Genomic DNA, 18,086 nt, shown 5'->3' on the forward strand with positions numbered 1-18,086 from the left:
CCCCCCCCCCCCCCCAACATTCACACAACCAGGGCCTGAGCATTCCAGGCCTGCGTGACCTGGCCTTCGGCAGCCAGCCACAGCCTCCTATCCTGCCATCCCTGGAGCAACAGGAGCCATCCCTGTCTCTTTTGGTGCCTTGAACTCACTTAAGCAAAACAGCCTTTGTGTACACTGTTCTCTCTGCCTGGAGATTTGTTTCTGTCCCCTTTGCCTGGTGAAGACTTCATCATAGCAAGGAGAAGGGCCCAGTGATTCTGTCACCACTCGCTTCTACAAGTACTTTTCGTTTGACCAAACCTCACTTTTGTTTTAATTCTGTTTATTTTGGGATCCTGGCACAAGCATACTTCACATCTCAATCTGTATAATTACTTTGAAGGGAAATTTAATTCATTTGTATCTGATGCCCAGAAAAGCTAAATGTCCATCATTTTCCATTTTTAAAAAGCAGTGGTGTTTTAAAGCATCTCTATTTGAGCCAAGAAACCAAGTAGGACCTCAGTTTTAAGATGTTCATCTTCTAAAGCTCTTGATTAATCAGAGCTTTAGCAGATGATTTTTCAAATAAATATGAAGATTATATAAATACACAACAATAATAAATATCTCTAAATCTGAAGAACAGCAGTTTGGGGGCTTAACTTCAGTGTGGGACAGGGCATGGCTCCCTACTCCTCAGACTTCCCCAGTGACTAGGGAAGGTCCTCCAATAGTCCAAAAATGGGGGAGAGTGAAGGGAAGACAAAAAGGAGAAAATGAGAAAAAAACATGCACATCAAAAAAATTTTTTAGGTTCGGCGCTCCTGGCTAGGGGGTATATCTTCATGAATAACTTAAATGACCCCCCAAATTGGAATATCCGGCCCAATTACAGGGATGATGGGGGTGATGGAAGCAAATGGAATTATGCCCTGTTGGTTCCCATGTTGGGATTGGCTGCTTTTCGTTGGATTTGGTCTAGGGAGTCCCAAAAAGAAATAGAAAAAGAGCGAGAAGCATACCGTCAGAGGACGGCTGCTTTCCAGCGGGATCTTGAAGCCAAGTACCATGCCATGATCTCAGAGAACCGACGTGCCGTTGCTCAGTTTGTCTTTGGAACTTGAAAAGGAACAAAACAGAACGACTAGTTATCGAGAAGCCCTTATCGTTCAGGGACGCAAATTGGTGGAAGAAAAGAAGCTTTGGGAACAGGAACGGGCTCAGGTCATGAAAGAAAAGCGGCAGTTGCAGCCCTTGAGAAGTGCGTATCTGAGCTGCGTGGAAAAGGAGGAAGACTGGCAGAGGAGGGCCCAGCTGCTGCTGAAAGAGTTTGAAGGCGCTCTTTCAGAAAGACAGAGTATCTACTGCAGCCTGGTTCTCCCTCGCAGCAAGCGGCTGGAAATAGAGAAGAACTTACTGGTCCGAGCATCCACTGACCCAGTTGCTGCTGACCTAGAAATGGCAGCTGGCTTGACCGACATATTTAAGCATGATACCTACTGTGGTGATGTCTGGAACAACAACAAACGCCAAAATGGGAGACTCATGTGGCTCTATCTCAAATACTGGGAACTAATTGTTGAACTGAGAAAGTTTAAGAAATTAGAGAAAGCCATACTAGAAGAGTAAGACAAGAATGAAATGACACTTCTTTTAATGACTCAGGTCAGACTGTCATTGTGACATTCTGGGTTATCTGATGGTTTCTTTTTTCCCTTCCTCCCGTGCTACCTGTGTGTGGCCACATGCACTGAGGGGCCTTGCAGCCTGCACCTCTGAGCGGTACAACAGCCCTCAGCAGACACGGGGTTTCCTCCCCATCCCCACAGTTATTCAGGAGGCAGTTTCTCAGAAGCAGTCTTTCAGCTATCAGCATTTTATCCAGCGGAGAGTATAACCTCATATCTTAGCTTTAGGGTAAAATTGTTTTTAGGAAAGCGAAATACAATAGTGATCCCCACTATAAGAAATTTCCTGTCTGCTTTTATCACTCCCTAAATAAATACTGTTTTTCCCTCGAATTATTTCTCTTCTAAAATTACATTTAGAAGTTGTCAGGTAGTGGATTAGAACTGCCTAACAGATGATAATAGGAAAATACTAATATTGTCAAGGTTTTGTATTGTTTTAAAGATCTCCCACCAAAGGGAAAGGGGGTTTCTTGTATCCAGTTGATACCCTAGTGAATGTTTGGAATTTGACTTGTGTCTGTATTCAATAGATATTGTTGACTAGTGCTGACATATAATAAAAGATACCTACAATTTAAAAAAAAAATTTTTTTAAGTCCCCTAAAAAAATGAGCATTTAAACTGCTTGTCAGACGGCTTCCTGACAAAGCCACCAGAGTGTCTTCACTGGCATTTACATAAACGCTGCCGGTGAGTTCACCACAGCTGCGAAGGCTAATGGAACCTAATTAGTCACTTCTCCCGGCACCAATGTCAGGATGATGAGCACCAGCTCTTTGCCTTGTTGTATATTAGATCATCCTATATAATAAATGCCTAATATGCAAATTGACCACACAGCTGAATGACCGGCAGAATGGCCAGTCGCTATGACATGCAGTGACCACCAGGGGGCAGATGCTCAATGCAGGAGCTGCCCCCAACCCGCAGGCCCCAGGCCAGCCAAGGCAGGTGTGAGTGGGGTGGGGAGGGGGGGTGTGGGGGGGTTGCCCCACAGAGGGGGGCAACTGGCAGTGGCGGCAGGGGGGCGGGGCGGTGAGCGGGCAGTTCCAGGCCGGCTAAGGCGGGTGCCAGTGGGGGCTCTCTGATTGCCCCACAGATTGGCCCTGATTGCCAGCCAGGCCTAGGGACCCTATCCGTGCACGAATTTCATGTACCGAGCCTCTAGTTAGGTAATAAAGTGTTAGCTGACAGGGTCCCTGCACTATAGCTTTGTGAGGGCACTGCATTTTGCCATGGGGGTGGAAAATATAAAGAAACTAATGCCACAATTGGCCTTAAACCCAAGTAAACCCAACCTGAAACTCAGGAGAACAAGGACAGTATTAACACTTCCCAAGCCCTTTGAAGATCCCCAGTGCACAATCCCAGGAATTTATCCAAGTGAGGGGAAGACAGGGCAGGCACACAAGCTGGAGCAGTTCACAACTGTGGTGGCGACAATTCAGTGTCTTTGGCCCTATGCCTGCACTTTTTCAAAAATCAGAACTCTAAGAGCAGTTACGTCCTGAGGCTGCCTGTCTCCCCAAGCATACCTCTCCCATAAAGCTATTGCTTAAGGAGGAAACCTCACTACCTAAACTCTCCCACAAATACCCAGCAAAGAACATCTCAGTATTTATGGAATGAGGAAAAAGAGGGTGAGAGCAGTTACCAACAGCTTCAGTAAGCAGGGATTCAGTCACCCTCTGTGGATCACACAAGATTCCAGGAAATAAATTTGCCTTTGGCAACTCTCCTACTTGAAATACAGGGACAGTTATGTGAGCACAAGAGTTGTGAGTGTGTGGGTCACACAGGGAGACTGCATGAGTGTGAAGAATGATCTCAATTTCTCTCATTCGCAGAAAGATGGAGCCGCAAAAGGGAACTTTCCTCCAACTGTCTGACACACAGGATATAAATAGAGATGTGCCGAAGATCAAAATAAGTCAGGCTGCCTGTAAACGAGATGGTGAAAAGCCCAGAATGAGGGAAAACGAAGGCTCCTACAGGTCACCTAAGAGGCGAAAATACTGGTTGTCTCACTGTGCAGTGGCTGCTGGAGGTGGGGGCGTGGGAGTAGAGGGGCCAAGGAGGGGGGCGTGGTTCTGTAAGTCTTAAAAAGGGCAATTTCAAATAGGATTTTTCAATGGCCAGATAAAGTATTACCATACCCCAAATCAACATGAGTTAGCATCATAGGTCCACACCCACACACCACCAATGAAAGAGCCCGTAGTCACCCTTTGCTGAGTAGATATTTATGTAGCTATTGTATGAGTGGATGGTTATGTGTGGTTGGTTGATTAATTCTACAGAGAAGCAGATTTCCATGGTACTGTTGTTACTAAGAACCTTAAGGAGCTGTCTACCCTTTGAATCTTCTGGAGAGAAGTGAAGTAAGGCTTTGGAGAGCGAGAGGCCCCCTAGCTGAAGGAGATAGGACATACCCACATCTCCAACGATGATTAACCATTAATAAATAGTGAAATGTCATCATTTTCTTGAATCGTATGCTAATAATAACATGGCCAGTTGTGGACTGGTAAACTGAAGCAGAGGAATAAAATGTTGTTTTTAAAACTTAGAATAGCCCTAGCCGGGTGGCTCAGTTGGTTGGAGCATTGTCCCATACACCAAAAGGTTGTGGGTTTGAGTCCCAATCAGGACACTTACCTAGGTTGCAGATTCTATCTCTAGTCAGGGTGCGAATGAAAGGCTACAGGTTGATATTTCTCTTTTATCTTTCTCTCTCTCTCTCTCTCTCTCTCTCTCTCTCTTCCTCCCTCCCTTGCTTTCTCTCAGTCTAAAAATCTATAAAAACATATCCTCGGGTGAAGATTTAAAAATAAGAAATAAAAAAACTTAGAATAATATAATATCACAACTGAAATATTAATATATACACCTAGAACTAAAAATTTAAGCTGGGAGGAAGCTTAGAGACTCCAAATCGTTAGCCCATGGCTATATTCCTCCTAGGTGACTCCCCAACACCGCCCCCCCTTCTCTCTCCAGGGTTTACAATTTTGTAATTAATTACCAACAATTAAAAATTAGGAGTCTTGCCAAAATGGAACATCTAGCCCCAATAGGCGTTCACTCCCCTTGGTGACAACTGCCTGGGGCTGGGGCGGTGGAGCACATCTCTTGTTCCACAGTCTCCACCCAGCCCACTTCCCCTGTGTATGTGATCTGCCCACAGCCAAGGTACACACCCATTTTTCTATCCCCTCCCCCGCCCTGAGGATCATCACCTTTGTTTGGCTAAGAAGGAAACTAAAGATCCCAAAAGGTTGACCTCACCGGTTTGGCTCAGTGGATAGAGCGTCGGCCTGCGGACTGAAGGGTCCCAGGTTTGATTCCGGTCAAGGGCATGTACCTTGGTTGCGGGCACATCCCCAGTAGGAGGTGTGTAGGAGGCAGCTGATCGGTGTTTCTCTCTCATCGATGTTTCTAACTCTCTATCCCTCTCCCTTCCTCTCTGTAAAAAATCAATAAAATATATTTAAAAAAAAATAAAGATCCCAAAAGGTAAGGTGACTTGTCCAAGGTCACACCAAGGGTAGAGGTGAAACTACAAATTTAATTTAGGTTCCCTGACTCTAATTGTCAGACTCTTTCCAACACATCATGATGCAAAATAATGTTCCTGACCTCCACACCAAGAGGCGTCCTTTCTATCTGGTTGTTTTCTGCTGTTTGTGTTGGTTTCTTCGGTGGAGGGACGATTGGCCTGGCATCCTCTGCTGTCTCCCCAGCTTCCCAAGGGCCGGAATGGGAGCTGAGTGAGGTGTGTACTTGGAGCACACTTTGAAACTGTGAACCCATGACTGGCACATTTCAAAGTGACAGTCAAGTGTGTCCCAGACAGGACAGTAACTGATCAGTCACAGTCACAGACAAGACTTCAGCTTTTAAGCCAGAGCTCTCCAAATTGTGCCCACTAGTATTTACTTATCTTTTCCTCCTTCCTTTTACCTAAACATCTCCAGTCATACAATGTCTTAAGTGACTCCAAAGGTATTAAGAAGGCAATAATACTGTAAAGTGAGGATCAGAATAATTTTAAGTACAGAAATGGAACTGTGAATGTAATCATGAGCAAGTGATTAAAATGGCCTCCTCAAAAAGTAATATCCATCTGGCTAATTAATAAAAAGGCCAACCACGAGAGAGAGGAAGAGAGAGAGAGAGAGAGAGAGAGAGAGAGAGAGAGAGAGAGAGAGGAGAGAGAGGAAGAGAGAGAGAGAGAGATTGAACCTGCAACCCAGGTATGTGCCCTGACTGGGAATTGAACCGGCAACCCTCCAGTACACAGGACAATGCTCAGCCAACTGGCTGGGCTGAATTTTTATTATTTTTTAGCGGATTTATTGAGAGGTAACACACCACATGCTTTTCATAAATATCAGCCCTGAAACCATGATTAATTGACTCTACCTTACACTTGAATATGCTGGTTGTTATTAGTTATGTGGGCAGACATATCAAGGGCAAATATCAAGTTCATGAAACATGGTTTATAGGGAACAATCTGGAGCTTAGGGACTTGCATTCTCATTTGAAATTACCAATCATATACTTTTGTGTAAATCAATCTTCCCAGGTCTCAGTTTCTCTGTCTATAAAATGAAGAGGTTGACTGTGATCTCTTGAGTAACTGTGAGCTCTGTGGTGCTATGGAAGTGCACACACTGAACAAGCTGGAAGTAATATTAAATGTATTTGATGGCATAAAGGTGGTGACAGGGAAATGCAGGAAGGAAAGACAGAAGAAGACCATGGGTTTTGAGAAACTCTTCAGTCTGTGATCTCACTTGCCTTTTGTAAAGAACCCTTGGCGTCTAAGTTTCTAAGACAAAAGTCACTCTCCCAGGGCTGAGATTGCTTGGGTCTGAGATGTTAGCTCGGTGATGGAGAGTGTGGCGGTAATTCAGTATTTTCCATCAATTGATGCCTGAAGCCCCTAGGGTGGGTGGGGAGGGGACACCTTGTGTATATGAGATGGAATAGAATATTGAGGTCCCCAAGGAGGGGAGAAAGCATTGGTGACAAGACTGTGTCTTCCCTAAGTGGAAGAGTTTAAAAGTTCAGGTCAAAGTCAGAATATTAGCACAAATTCCTCATTTTGTAAGTTTTATAAATGAAGAAACTGAGATCCAGCAAGATTATATGGTGTAGGCCAATTTGTGTTAGAACAAAGCTAAGAATTAGGCTTATGATGGAGTGGAAAGGGCCCATAAAGGTAAGGGTAATGAACATGCCATTCAATGTGATATTCTCCAGCTCCTGGTCCAGTGCCTGACACATAGTAGGTGCTTCATAAGCAATGGTCATCACTGACCAATTTACTGACTTTCTGAATGAATGCATGTGTTTCCACCTTGTGTTCCCTGGTAACCAACTAGACCAACACATGATCCATTTGAAACAAAGGACTATTTTACTGGAGGTATCAGAAGGCTTTCTCTACTCACTGAGAGACACTATTTTTTCTTTATTGAGTAATACTTTCTGAGTATTGCTTCCTCTTTGTTTATACTATCAGAATGAATATCAGAGCCCTTACAGGAAGTTGGTGGAGCATGACAGAGAACTGGGGTTTCCTTTGATGTAGACTTGGTGGCTTTAACAGAGGAATGATCAGTAGTCTGCCGCACTGGTGTGCTGGTCTGGCACTCAGGGAAGTGGCCACCACTCCCATGATCGTGGAGTAGAAATTCAGTTGAAGGAAGTACACAGTTCAATTGAAGAATTAAAACGGCACCTCAACAGAGCCACTCTTGGGCTTTTCTTATAACCCATGTTTTCACATCTTTCCTTCGACTGTGTCCTTCTGTGGCTGCTACTACTTACAAGTAAGTCTGGGCATGGACTTTTGCAATTGGGTTGTGCAAGATAAAGATACAAGGATGGCCTTCATAATGTTTGCAGTAGAGAAAGTTTGGAAGCAACCTAAATGTTCACAAACAGGGAAGTGGACAAAATAAATTGTGATATATCTATGAAGCAAAGAGTAAATCTGATTAAACAAAATGATATGAAGTGTCTCTGAGTTAATGTTAAATTTTTTTTTTAAAGGAGAGGAACAATGTGTATAGTAGACTTCTTTCTGTCCTTTGTGTTGCAGGGTGTGGCCCTACACAGATACTTCTTAATGTGTAGACTTTGGGAAGGGAGCTGGGAATGGGAAAGAGCAGAGGGACTAGACTTTTCATGCACCTTTTATACTGTTTGTTTTACAGTGTATGTTTTTTTTAAAGAAACCAATTAATTATAAACCTAAAAAGGGCTATATATTAACTTCTTATTCAGGTAAGGGTTTTTATTCTTATGTGCCTGGTACTTAAGAAAAAAAAAAAGAGAAAGAGAGAGAGAATTGTGTTAGGATAACAGCTCTTCATTGATGAACAACAACTAGCCCAAATGGCTGAGATGTTTTCCTGGCTGACAATGAATGATTATTATTATTATATATTTTTTCACTCTTTCCATCATCCCTGCCTTGTTCACAGGACTGGGCCACAAGTCTCTCCTAGCACATTGGTTCTCAAAGTGAGGTTCCAACACCAGCCATGTCAGCAATTCCAGGGAACTTGTTAGAAATACAAATTTTTATGCACTACTCCAGATCTAGTAAGTCAGGAATTCTAGTAGTTGAGCATCTGTGTTTTAACCAGACGTCCCAGTGGTTCAGATGCCCCTCAAGTCTGAGAGTCTTGCCTTAGTGGATCCTCCTTTTAAACTGGAGAACAGCAGTGGTTTCTTTTCTTTTTTTTTCTTTTAATATATTTTATTGATTTTTTACAGAGAGGAAGGGAGAGAGATAGAGAGTTAGAAACATCGATGAGAAAGAAACATCGATCAGCTGCCTCCTGCACACCTCCTACTGGGGATGTGCCCGCAACCCAGGTACATGCCCTTGACCGGAATCGAACCTGGGACCTTTCAGTCCGCAGGCCGACGCTCTATCCACTGAGCCAAACCGGTTCCAGTAGCAGTGGTTTCTTTACTCTGCAAGCATTACTTGCACTTTTCCTGAAGTGGACCAACCTCACTCATCGCCTGCATCTTGCTCTCCTTTTCTCTTTATCCAGGGTCTTTGGAAGGGTCACGCACAGCCGAGGTGGGCAAGAATGCTTATCTGCCCTGCCACTACTCTCCAACCACCTCGGAGGACCTTGTGCCCATGTGCTGGGGCAGGGGACCCTGTCCTATAAGTCAATGTACGAGTACGATGCTCACCACTGATGGAAGGCGCTTGAAATACCAGATATCCAGCAGATACCAGCTAAAGGGGAATGTCCACAAAGGAGATGTGTCCTTGACCATAGAGAATGTGACTTTAGCCGACAGTGGGACTTACTGCTGCCGTATCCAATTCCCAGGCCCAATGAATGATAAAAAATCAAACCTGGAGTTGGACATCAAACCAGGTGAGTGGACTTTGCATGTTTTCTTTACAAATAATCCTCTGCAGATCATATTAAATATAATAATTGTTCTCACTTCTCTCCTCACCAGTGACAGCCCTGGTGGTGGACCCCTAAGACTTAACAGGCCTATAAGCAATGTCCGGCCGTGTTTAATTCTTCCATCTATATTGAAACTTATGGAAAGGATCTATATAATGGCAGGAAAGACCTAGATCAATAGTTGGAACCCTGGCTGCTCATCAGATTCACTTGGGGGGCTTTTTAACACCGATAGATGCTAGAGCCCTACCCACAAACCAGAGAAACCAGTGTTTCTGGAAGTAGAGCCTGAGCACTGGGAGTTTACAAAGTCTTCCGCAGGTGCTGCTCCCCCGCCTGAAGCCAGGATTGAGACCCACTGAAATGTGGGTGTGCACGGGGGTGCATGTGCTTGTGTGTTTTAAGGTTTATGGAGCATGTACTTGTGGCTGATGGAGCTGAATTCAACTCCAGTTCTGCCGCTTACTAGCTGTGTAATGTTGCACCAGTTACTTAAACTGTTTGACCTTCTCCTCTATGAAATATGGTAATACCTATCATATAGGCCATTGGAAGGATTTTAGGAGATGTATTATGAAAAGCATTTAGTGTGTGGCTATTAGTTCTATTATTAACAATTAGACTGTGACAATGATGACTGTAACACAGTTCGTAAAATGTGTGATATACTCTTAACGAAGGTGTTTAGGTTGAAGGTGAGCATGTGTTTCTCTTTATTTATTGTCCTTATACTCCTTGAAATAAGCTCTCTGCTCTCAGAGAAGCCTCCTTCTTACACTGCTTTCTGACACTAGCCAAGGTCACCCCTGCTGGGACTCCACGGAGAGCCTTCACTACAGCCTTTCCAAGGATATTTACCACTGAGGAACATGGCTCAGGTAATTTTACATGGGTATAGGAGGAAGCCTTTAGTTGGTTTCCGAGTTCAGAGGATTTTGAATATGGGGAAAACGAGGAAATGGTGTAAGAACTGACATATAAATGTTTCTGTACACATGAGAGAGAATTTCAGGTGAGGGAGGTGCTGGAATTAACCTGTACTGAGAAATGTAATGAGGCCTGGGACAGTACCTTTCACTTCTTTGGATCTCAGCTTTCTCTTCTGTCCAGAGAATTATGGTTTTCATGACCCAGTAAAATTCCTGACCCCCACCTAAAAGTATTTCTATCAACATATTTTGCCAAGTAAGAAAAGCAAAATTTCTATCTTAATATTGCTATCATTGCAAAAAAAGGGTTAGTCTTTTAAATTAAATAAATTTAATCTAATGAAAAACTCGTTACATTGCACTATTATTTTGTGATTTATTCCTGGATTGGTGATGTTTTGTCTTGAATTGACTCCAGTCCATGTTTGGGGTTGGATTCGGTGATTTCCTGGACTACTTCTAACTGGAATAAGCCCGGCATCCTCCTCAGATTTTGATCTCAGTAGGAGCAGCTAAATTCTTTAAGTAATTGAGCTAGGCCTTTTCCATGCTGTTCTGGAAGAGAAGATAGGGTTAGAAAAGCAGTCTTCAGGTCACATTGATCAGAAAGATTAATCTTAAATATTTTCTCTCAGAGACCTGGTCTCTCCTATACTCTCTGGAGCTCATTTTTTTATTCCGTAAAATGCAGTTAAAAATAGGTAAATCTGACTTCCTAATGTCACAAATCTCATAAGTTGCATAGGGGGTGTGCAGGAGGCGGCTGATCGATGTTTCTCATCGATGTTTCTAACTTTCTATCCCTCTCCCTTCCTCTCTGTAAAAAAATCAATTAAAAAAAAAAAAAAAAGCCCAGCCAGTGTGGCTCAGTAGCCTAGTGTGGACCCATGCATCAAGAGGTCACTGGGTCAATTCCCCCCTCAGGGCACATGCCTGGGTTGTGGGCCCGGTTCCCAGAGTGGGGCGTGCAGGAGGCAGCCGATTGATGATGTTTCTCATTGATGTTTCTCTCTCTCTTCCTCTCCCTTGCTCTCTCTCTAAAATCAATATAGAATCAATACAAACATTTTTTTTAAAGAGTGTATACTAAAGCCATGGAAAACTAAATTGGAAGACCATTTCTGTCATTCACTAAGCTGTGTGACCTTGGTTAAGTCACTTCCTAATTCTTGGCTTCTTCATTTGTGTAATGGAGCTAATTGTCTCTACTTTAGGATAGTTGTTTTGAACGCTAAATGAGTTACTTCAAAAGTTTAGCACAATGCCTGCTCATGGTAAATTGTAGCTATAGTTATTTTTATCTTCATGTTTAGGCAACCAAATACCCTGTTTTCCTCTTATTGAGAAAATGCCAAACTTTTTCAAGAAAATTAACTTTTGTTATCTGTTGAAATCAAATTACAATAGAATGCCTGCCTGAGTGTCATCAATGTTGGGATTTTGTTGATTCTACTAGGGCCCTGTGGACACAATAAACTACATATTGAACATAGGTCTTCAGGGCAGAAATCTCCATTTCATAGAACATAAGTAGCTGGGTTTATTACCTGGGGGTGAAAAAAATCCTAAAATGGACATATAAGTGTTCAGTAAAATTTGTTGGTCTCCCAGTTAATTATTGTAAAAAGTATAGAGTAGAATTCATTTCAAATAGGCTTATAAAGATTTTTTAAAAACTCAAATAAAAGAAAACATACTCTTTTAAAAATATATTTTTATTGATTTTGAGAGGAAGGGAGAGGAAAAGAGAGATAGAAACATCATTGATGAGAGAGAATCATCTATTGGCTGCCTCCTGCACACCCCACACTGTGAACTGAACCTGCAACCCAGGCATATGCCTTGACTTCGGAATCAAATTGTCATCTCTTGCTTCATAGGTCAATGCTCAACCACTGAGCCACAACAGCTGCAAAAGAAAATATTTTTTTCCCCCCCAAAGGATCTATATTTAGAACTAGACTTAAATATTAAGCAACACAGATAGGGCAGAATAGTTGACTTGGCAAGAAAAACAAAACTCAAGACTTGTCCATTTCCTCAGAAGCACTTTCATGCTTTTACACAGGTCTTTAAGAATCATGTTCATTCTTTCTATCACTGCCCACTGTTGGGTGGAATAGCAAGCAGCAAGCCAATGTCTTTACTGGTACGTATACTAATGCATTTTAAATGCAAGAGAATTTCTATCTAAAAGGAAAGTCTGCTTTTAAGCAACAAAATATTTTTAACTGTTCTGTTGGTTATTCTTCCTCTTTGTAGCAGAGACACAGACTCTGGAGACCCTCCATGATAAAAATCAAACAGTAAGTAACTTTTGTGTGTGTGTGAGCTAACATTGTGTTTAACCCAGAGGAAAGAAAGTGTGGCTTTAGTCTCCCTTCCAGCCCACTCTTTCTTTGGGAAAAATGCCTAATCTTCCTTAGTTTCAGATTCCTTGACTGTAGCATGTTGCTGATAACACTTCTAACTGCTGTAACATGGGCCTGGTGTACGCATGGAATGCAGTGATGCATGTGAAGGCCAGGCACATAGTTAGCCCTGGAAAACTAAAAAGAAGAAGCATTAGCATTGTGTCCCTTTTCTCAAAGTTCATAGCTGTACACCACTGTGGGCAAGTCAAAGATCCTCCATCTCCCTAGAACATGTTTTTTCTTGCTTCCATTGCAATCCAATTGAGAAAGATTATTATTTGTTTGAATTTATTTATTTATTTATTTATGACAAGATACCAGTCAGGAATATTCTAAGCCAGGAATTTATATATCCAACTATAAATAAAAACAGGATGATTTTAGTGTCCCCCACTTTCTTCGAGTAAAGGAGAAAAACCTCTTGAAAGCAAACTTCTAGCATTGATCGAAAAATTCTTTGAGGACTTATCTAGGGGTCCTCATTCATTTAACTCAATCTCGTGCTTGTGTGTTCACAACTGAGGCTCAACGTTTTGTATTTCTCCCCTCTTTGCGATCAAGGACTGCCTTTTAAGTGTGCACCCATAATGCTTGATGCACAATACCTTGCAAATAGCACTCCTGTAGTAAATGTTTGTTGAGTAAATGGAAGATTTAATTTCCTTGACTTTGTTTTAAAAGTGTTTCCTGTTGTTGGTTTTAAAGGGGGACCATGGACTGAAATTTTACAAGGAGAGGATTTTCTGTGTGACTCTCAGTTATCAAAAAGTCAAATTAATTACAGCAATAGCAATAGCTATTATTGATTAAGCATTTATCATGTATCAGGCCCTATGCCACGCATTTTGTATTTTTTGTCACTTACATTTCCCAATAACTCTATAAGATGACTCAACTCTTGAGGACTGAGCTTGGAGTTGAACTCATGACTGTCTGGCTTTTAAGTCACAGTTTTTCTGCAAAAATAGTGGTTTCACTGCAAGCCACTAAATTTAGACCATTCTGAAATTTTATGGGAACACAAAGGGGTGTGAATGAAGAGGATTCTACTCCAAAGCCTATTTCTGTGGGAGAGGGGAGTCCACTTACTAAGAGCTCCTTCTTTGCACAGCACAGAAGGGCACATTTTATTCCCTTGTGAACTCCAAAGATTAAGTACTTCGTTTCTTTGGGTGTTTTGAGGCTTGTCGAGAAGGGAACAACAGATCAAGGGTGTTTTCTAGGTTCCTGTATTCCTGTGATGCTGCAAAAAGGATGGTCCAATGCATAAGTCATGAAAATGGCTGAGCATACAACCTATTTCTGGCCATAAGCTGCAATTCTGTTTGTGTTTCCATAGCAAATATCCACATTGGCGGATGAGTTACAAGACTCTGGTTACAAGACCACCAGAATAAGTGTCTATATTGGAGCAGGGGTCACTGCTGGGCTGGCTCTGGTTCTTATCTTTGGTGCTTTAATTCTCAAATGTAAGTCACTTGATGTTGTATGTCTTTCCCTCTGTTAGGAACTGCTAATATAGGAACAAACATAAACCTAGGTAGAAATATAAGTTTATATTTATACCTAAAGATGATTAGACTGGCTCTGGCCAGTGTTGCTTAATGGGTACAGTGTTGGCCCATACACTGAAGGAAGGGTCCTAGTTGTGATTCCCGATAAAGAGCTCATGCCTGAGTTGCAGGTATATACCATCCCTGGCCCTGGTCAGGGTGCATGCGGGAGGCGACCAATCAGTGTGTCTCTCTCACGTTGATGTTTCTCTCTTCCCCCCTCCCTCCCACTCTCTCTAAAAAAAGCAATGGAAAAAATATCCTCGGGTAAGAATTTTTTTAAAAAAAGTAATAGACTGCATAGTAGGTGTAGAGAAACATGTTTTCATTATTTCTTAAAGGTCCTAGAATAAAATTGAAACTTTGATTATGACTTTAAATGTCCTATAGATCTAGCTCTAGCCTACCACTCAGACCTTATCTTGGGTTACTCTCTTATTCCAGCCATGTTTTCAGTTTCAGGCACTCACCGTGTTCTTTCTCAGTTTTCTCTGCGTGGAATGCTCCTTCTGGCTCTTTACTTGGCTGACTCATTCTCCTCTTCCAGAGCTGACCTTCAAGGTCACCTTTTCTGAGAGTGCTTTCCTGACCTCTATTATAAGTTCCAGTGCATTGTGAGTTTCCTTTATATCATAGCACAATGAGAAATTATTGTTGTTATTATTACTTTTGAAATCCACCCTCACTAGAACACAAGTTTCACAAACTCGGGGCTCATAATTTACCTTTGTGTCCTTGATGTTTAACATACTGCCAGACACAAAGTAGGTGTTCCATATATTTGTCAAATATGAAAAATGGCCCAACCAGCATGGCTCAGTGGTTGAGTGTCGACCTATGAACCAGGAGAATCACAGTTTGATTCCCAGTCAGGGCACATATCCGGGTTGCAGGCTTGATGCTCAGTAGGGGGCATGCAGGAGGCAGCCAATCAATGATTCTCTGTCATCATTGATGTTTCTATCTCTCTCTCCCTTCCTCTCTGAAATAAATAAAAAAAATTTAAAATAAAATGAAAAATGCATCTTTATTACTTTCAAGCATAGTTCATGTAACAAACCAAGACACACATTAGTAGTTTGATTTAATTCAATTTAAGGGAAACCAGATTTCCTTAAATAATCCTTGCCTCCTATGAGCCCATTTTTTTTTTTAAATTTATGAAAGCAATTTTAATTGACTTTTCTTCACCTTTTTACCCAGGGTATTCTCATAGGAAAGAGAAGTTACAGACTTCCAGGTAAGAATAAGGGATGAGGTGAAAGAAGGTGGGAATCTTGGAGGTTTCTACACCAATATGGCTTTGATCTTTGCTTTTAGAAGTTCTGCCCTGGGACTCTGGGATCTAATCTTATATTTCCTTTTTGCTTTAGGATTTATGAAATGTAAACATGCTCCTCTGTTTACTTCCTGATCTCTCTAGCTTCCTTAGTCCTAAAGTTAAGGTATAGAAGTCATCTCCCCATGACAGGAAGTGCATATTTCTTTCTATTTTAATAAGCCTTTTTAGTTGACCGACCCTTCAATTGATGGATTATCTACTACATTCAGGCTCTGGTTGGGCACTGTGCCCCATAAGTAAACAAGAAACCAAGAATCTACTCTCAGGGCTTTTATAGCCAAGTCCAGTTGTTCTTAACTTTGATAACCCATTAGAATCACTTACACAATCTGTTGTCATCCCCAGAGCAAATAAACCAGATTCTTTACAGATAAAGTCTAAGCATAGATATTTTTGTAAAGCTTCCCACGTGATTCTAATGTGCAAATAGGGTTGAGAATGACTGGTCCTTTATATTGCAGTCTTAGTGTCCATTCCTGACTATTTGCACATAGGTCTGTACACACATATGCATACACCCCAGTTCCATTTACATATAGCGTACATAACTTTTACTTCATTTTAGCAACATTTGGTACATTGATAGAATGCAGTATGTATCAAGAAAAAAAAAACTCTGTCCATTGAATACTATCTAAACTAATAATAATTTTAGGCTAAATAGAGACAGTATACTTATGAAAACAAAATAGTCTACAGTAAATAGTCAGAAGCCAAAAAAGGTCAAGTAAAATATGTATCAATGGTTTTAGATTATCTGTGTCACTGTTCTTTAATAGAGCTGAAACCTGAAATGTGATAACATTAATAGTGACATTTACATGCATTAATTCATTATTTGTCACACCATTTGGTTAATGTTCATCTCTACCTATAAAGGTAAACTCCATAGAAAATAAGGAACTTGTCTGCCACATTAACAACTATATCCCCTAGCACAGCACCTGATACTTAGTAGGCACTAAGTATTCAATATTTTATTATGAATGAATAAATGCTCCTTATAGCAGCCTGGTCAGATTGAGTGCTAATTATTCCCATTTTACAGATGAGGATCCTGAGACAAAGTTTTCTAATATGTAACCTTCATGGGATGTGTGTTTTATTCACTGCTGTGTCTCTTGCTGCATGAAACAGTGTGTAACACACTAAATAGTTCCCGAGCAAATGAAATAACAAAACTCAAGATTACATGGCTGGTTTAGTGACAGGGATAAAATTCAAACTCAAATCTGATTGGATATAGAACATATTTATTTCTTTTTTGTTTTTTGAAATTGTTCCAGCCCACAAAATAATTGAACTAATGGTACAAGGAATAGTAGAATCCTTCACCAAGATGTGTAATTTAACATTTTAATATGTTTGCTTTACCTATTTTTTATACACACGTGTGTGTTTTTTCTGAACTGTTTTCAGGACATTTCGACATCTTGACACTTCACTAAACTTCAGTTTGTATCTCATCTGAATAAGGATATTCTCTTAGATCACACAATGCCATTGTTTTTGTTTCCAACAATGCCATTTATGCACCTAAGGAAATTAAGAGTAATTCAAATTGTCTTAATGTTCTTCAAATTATTCTGTTTTACGGTTTCTCCCCCAGTCAGGACCCAGTCAAGCATCATGTACTGTATTTGGTTGGCATGTCTTCACCAAAGCCTATTCTCTTTTTGTTCTATGTCTCCTGGGAAATGCTTACCTGAAATGCGACATTTTATTTCCACAGCCTCATCACTTTGGCCAACCTCCCTCCTCCCTCAGGGTTAGAAAATACAGTAGCAGAGGGGATGCGCTCAAGGGAAAACATCTATACAATTGAGGAGAACCTATATGAACTGGAGGACCCGTCTTCGGATTACTGCTATGTCATTAGTGGGTAGCAAGCCTGACAACTCCGGGTCTTCACCCTTCTATGCCATCAGACCGGGAGCTTATATTGTCTTCTTTGAAAGCTATCAGATGTGTCAGCTGATTGACTTTAAGGTTCTGCCTGCGGCTACCCAGCATTCTTTATCCAGTTTCTGAGGATAAGCTCACAAAAGGATTGAACCATCATCTACCCAGTACTCAGACTTGTTACTACCTTACCTCTGCATTCCAGCCAACAGGTTACTCAACTCAGAGACTGCTAATCAGGGCATTAGAACTCAAATGAGTTTCTCTGTGAAGTAGGAATTCTTAATGTGGGGACTCCTAAATTCCAGGATTTTCAGTCCCATGATGTGTCCACGAAGCTCCTGAGAAGGTGGGGCGGGGGTGGGGGGGAATTACGTGCTGAGCTATATGCATGCCTTTTTGGGTACAGAAAGTCTAAAGGGGCCACTGATTTCAAAGAGAAGGTTGACTCATAAAAGGTGAAGAAACTCCTGGAGTAGACTAGATGGCCTTGAAGGTTTCCTTTGCGTCTCAACGTTTAAGCTTCTTTGAATGAAGGCTCTCCTACAGATACCAACTTACACTCTCCTTCTCCAGTGAAGAAGTCGGCTCAGCAAGCCGTGGTGTGGCAGGAGCTCCTGGGGGAAAAGGAAGTGCACTCACTCATGTGTGTTGTCAAGTTCTGCTTGGGGAGAACTCAAAGGGAAACATCTCTGACCAACTTCTCCATTCAAGGAGAGAACCGGGGACATGTTTTTCACAGAAAAAGAAGCAGTGACTGGGATGCCTATTCCGTTTCCTGGTGGAAGGAAGACGAAGGGCTGCAGCAATCTG

The 18,086-nt window shown here is 41.6% G+C and overlaps 1 protein-coding gene and 1 pseudogene across 2 annotated transcripts; both read left to right on the top strand.

Moving 5' to 3' along the window:
- The first annotated feature begins 127 nt into the window (after positions 1-127).
- Positions 128-2,252, top strand: LOC102441609 (annotated as a pseudogene).
- Positions 2,253-6,932: 4,680 nt separating this feature from the next.
- HAVCR2 (hepatitis A virus cellular receptor 2) lies at positions 6,933-18,080 on the top strand. Of its 2 annotated transcripts, none has more exons than XM_023754083.1 (7): positions 6,933-7,516; positions 8,756-9,094; positions 9,928-10,011; positions 12,325-12,368; positions 13,816-13,945; positions 14,486-14,643; positions 17,104-18,080. In XM_023754083.1, exons 1-6 carry the CDS (start codon positions 7,462-7,464, stop codon positions 14,602-14,604), a joined length of 771 nt encoding a protein of 256 aa, XP_023609851.1. In that variant the 5' UTR covers positions 6,933-7,461; the 3' UTR covers positions 14,605-14,643; positions 17,104-18,080. The 2 variants fall into 2 exon arrangements, with proteins under 2 accessions (XP_023609851.1, XP_006089143.1); XM_006089081.3 differs by lacking the exon at positions 14,486-14,643 and adding an exon at positions 15,233-15,269.
- Positions 18,081-18,086: the final 6 nt, after the last annotated feature.

The sequence above is a fragment of the Myotis lucifugus genome, unplaced genomic scaffold (genome assembly GCF_000147115.1).
Source record: "Myotis lucifugus unplaced genomic scaffold, Myoluc2.0 scaffold_56, whole genome shotgun sequence".
NCBI lineage: Eukaryota > Metazoa > Chordata > Mammalia > Chiroptera > Vespertilionidae > Myotis > Myotis lucifugus.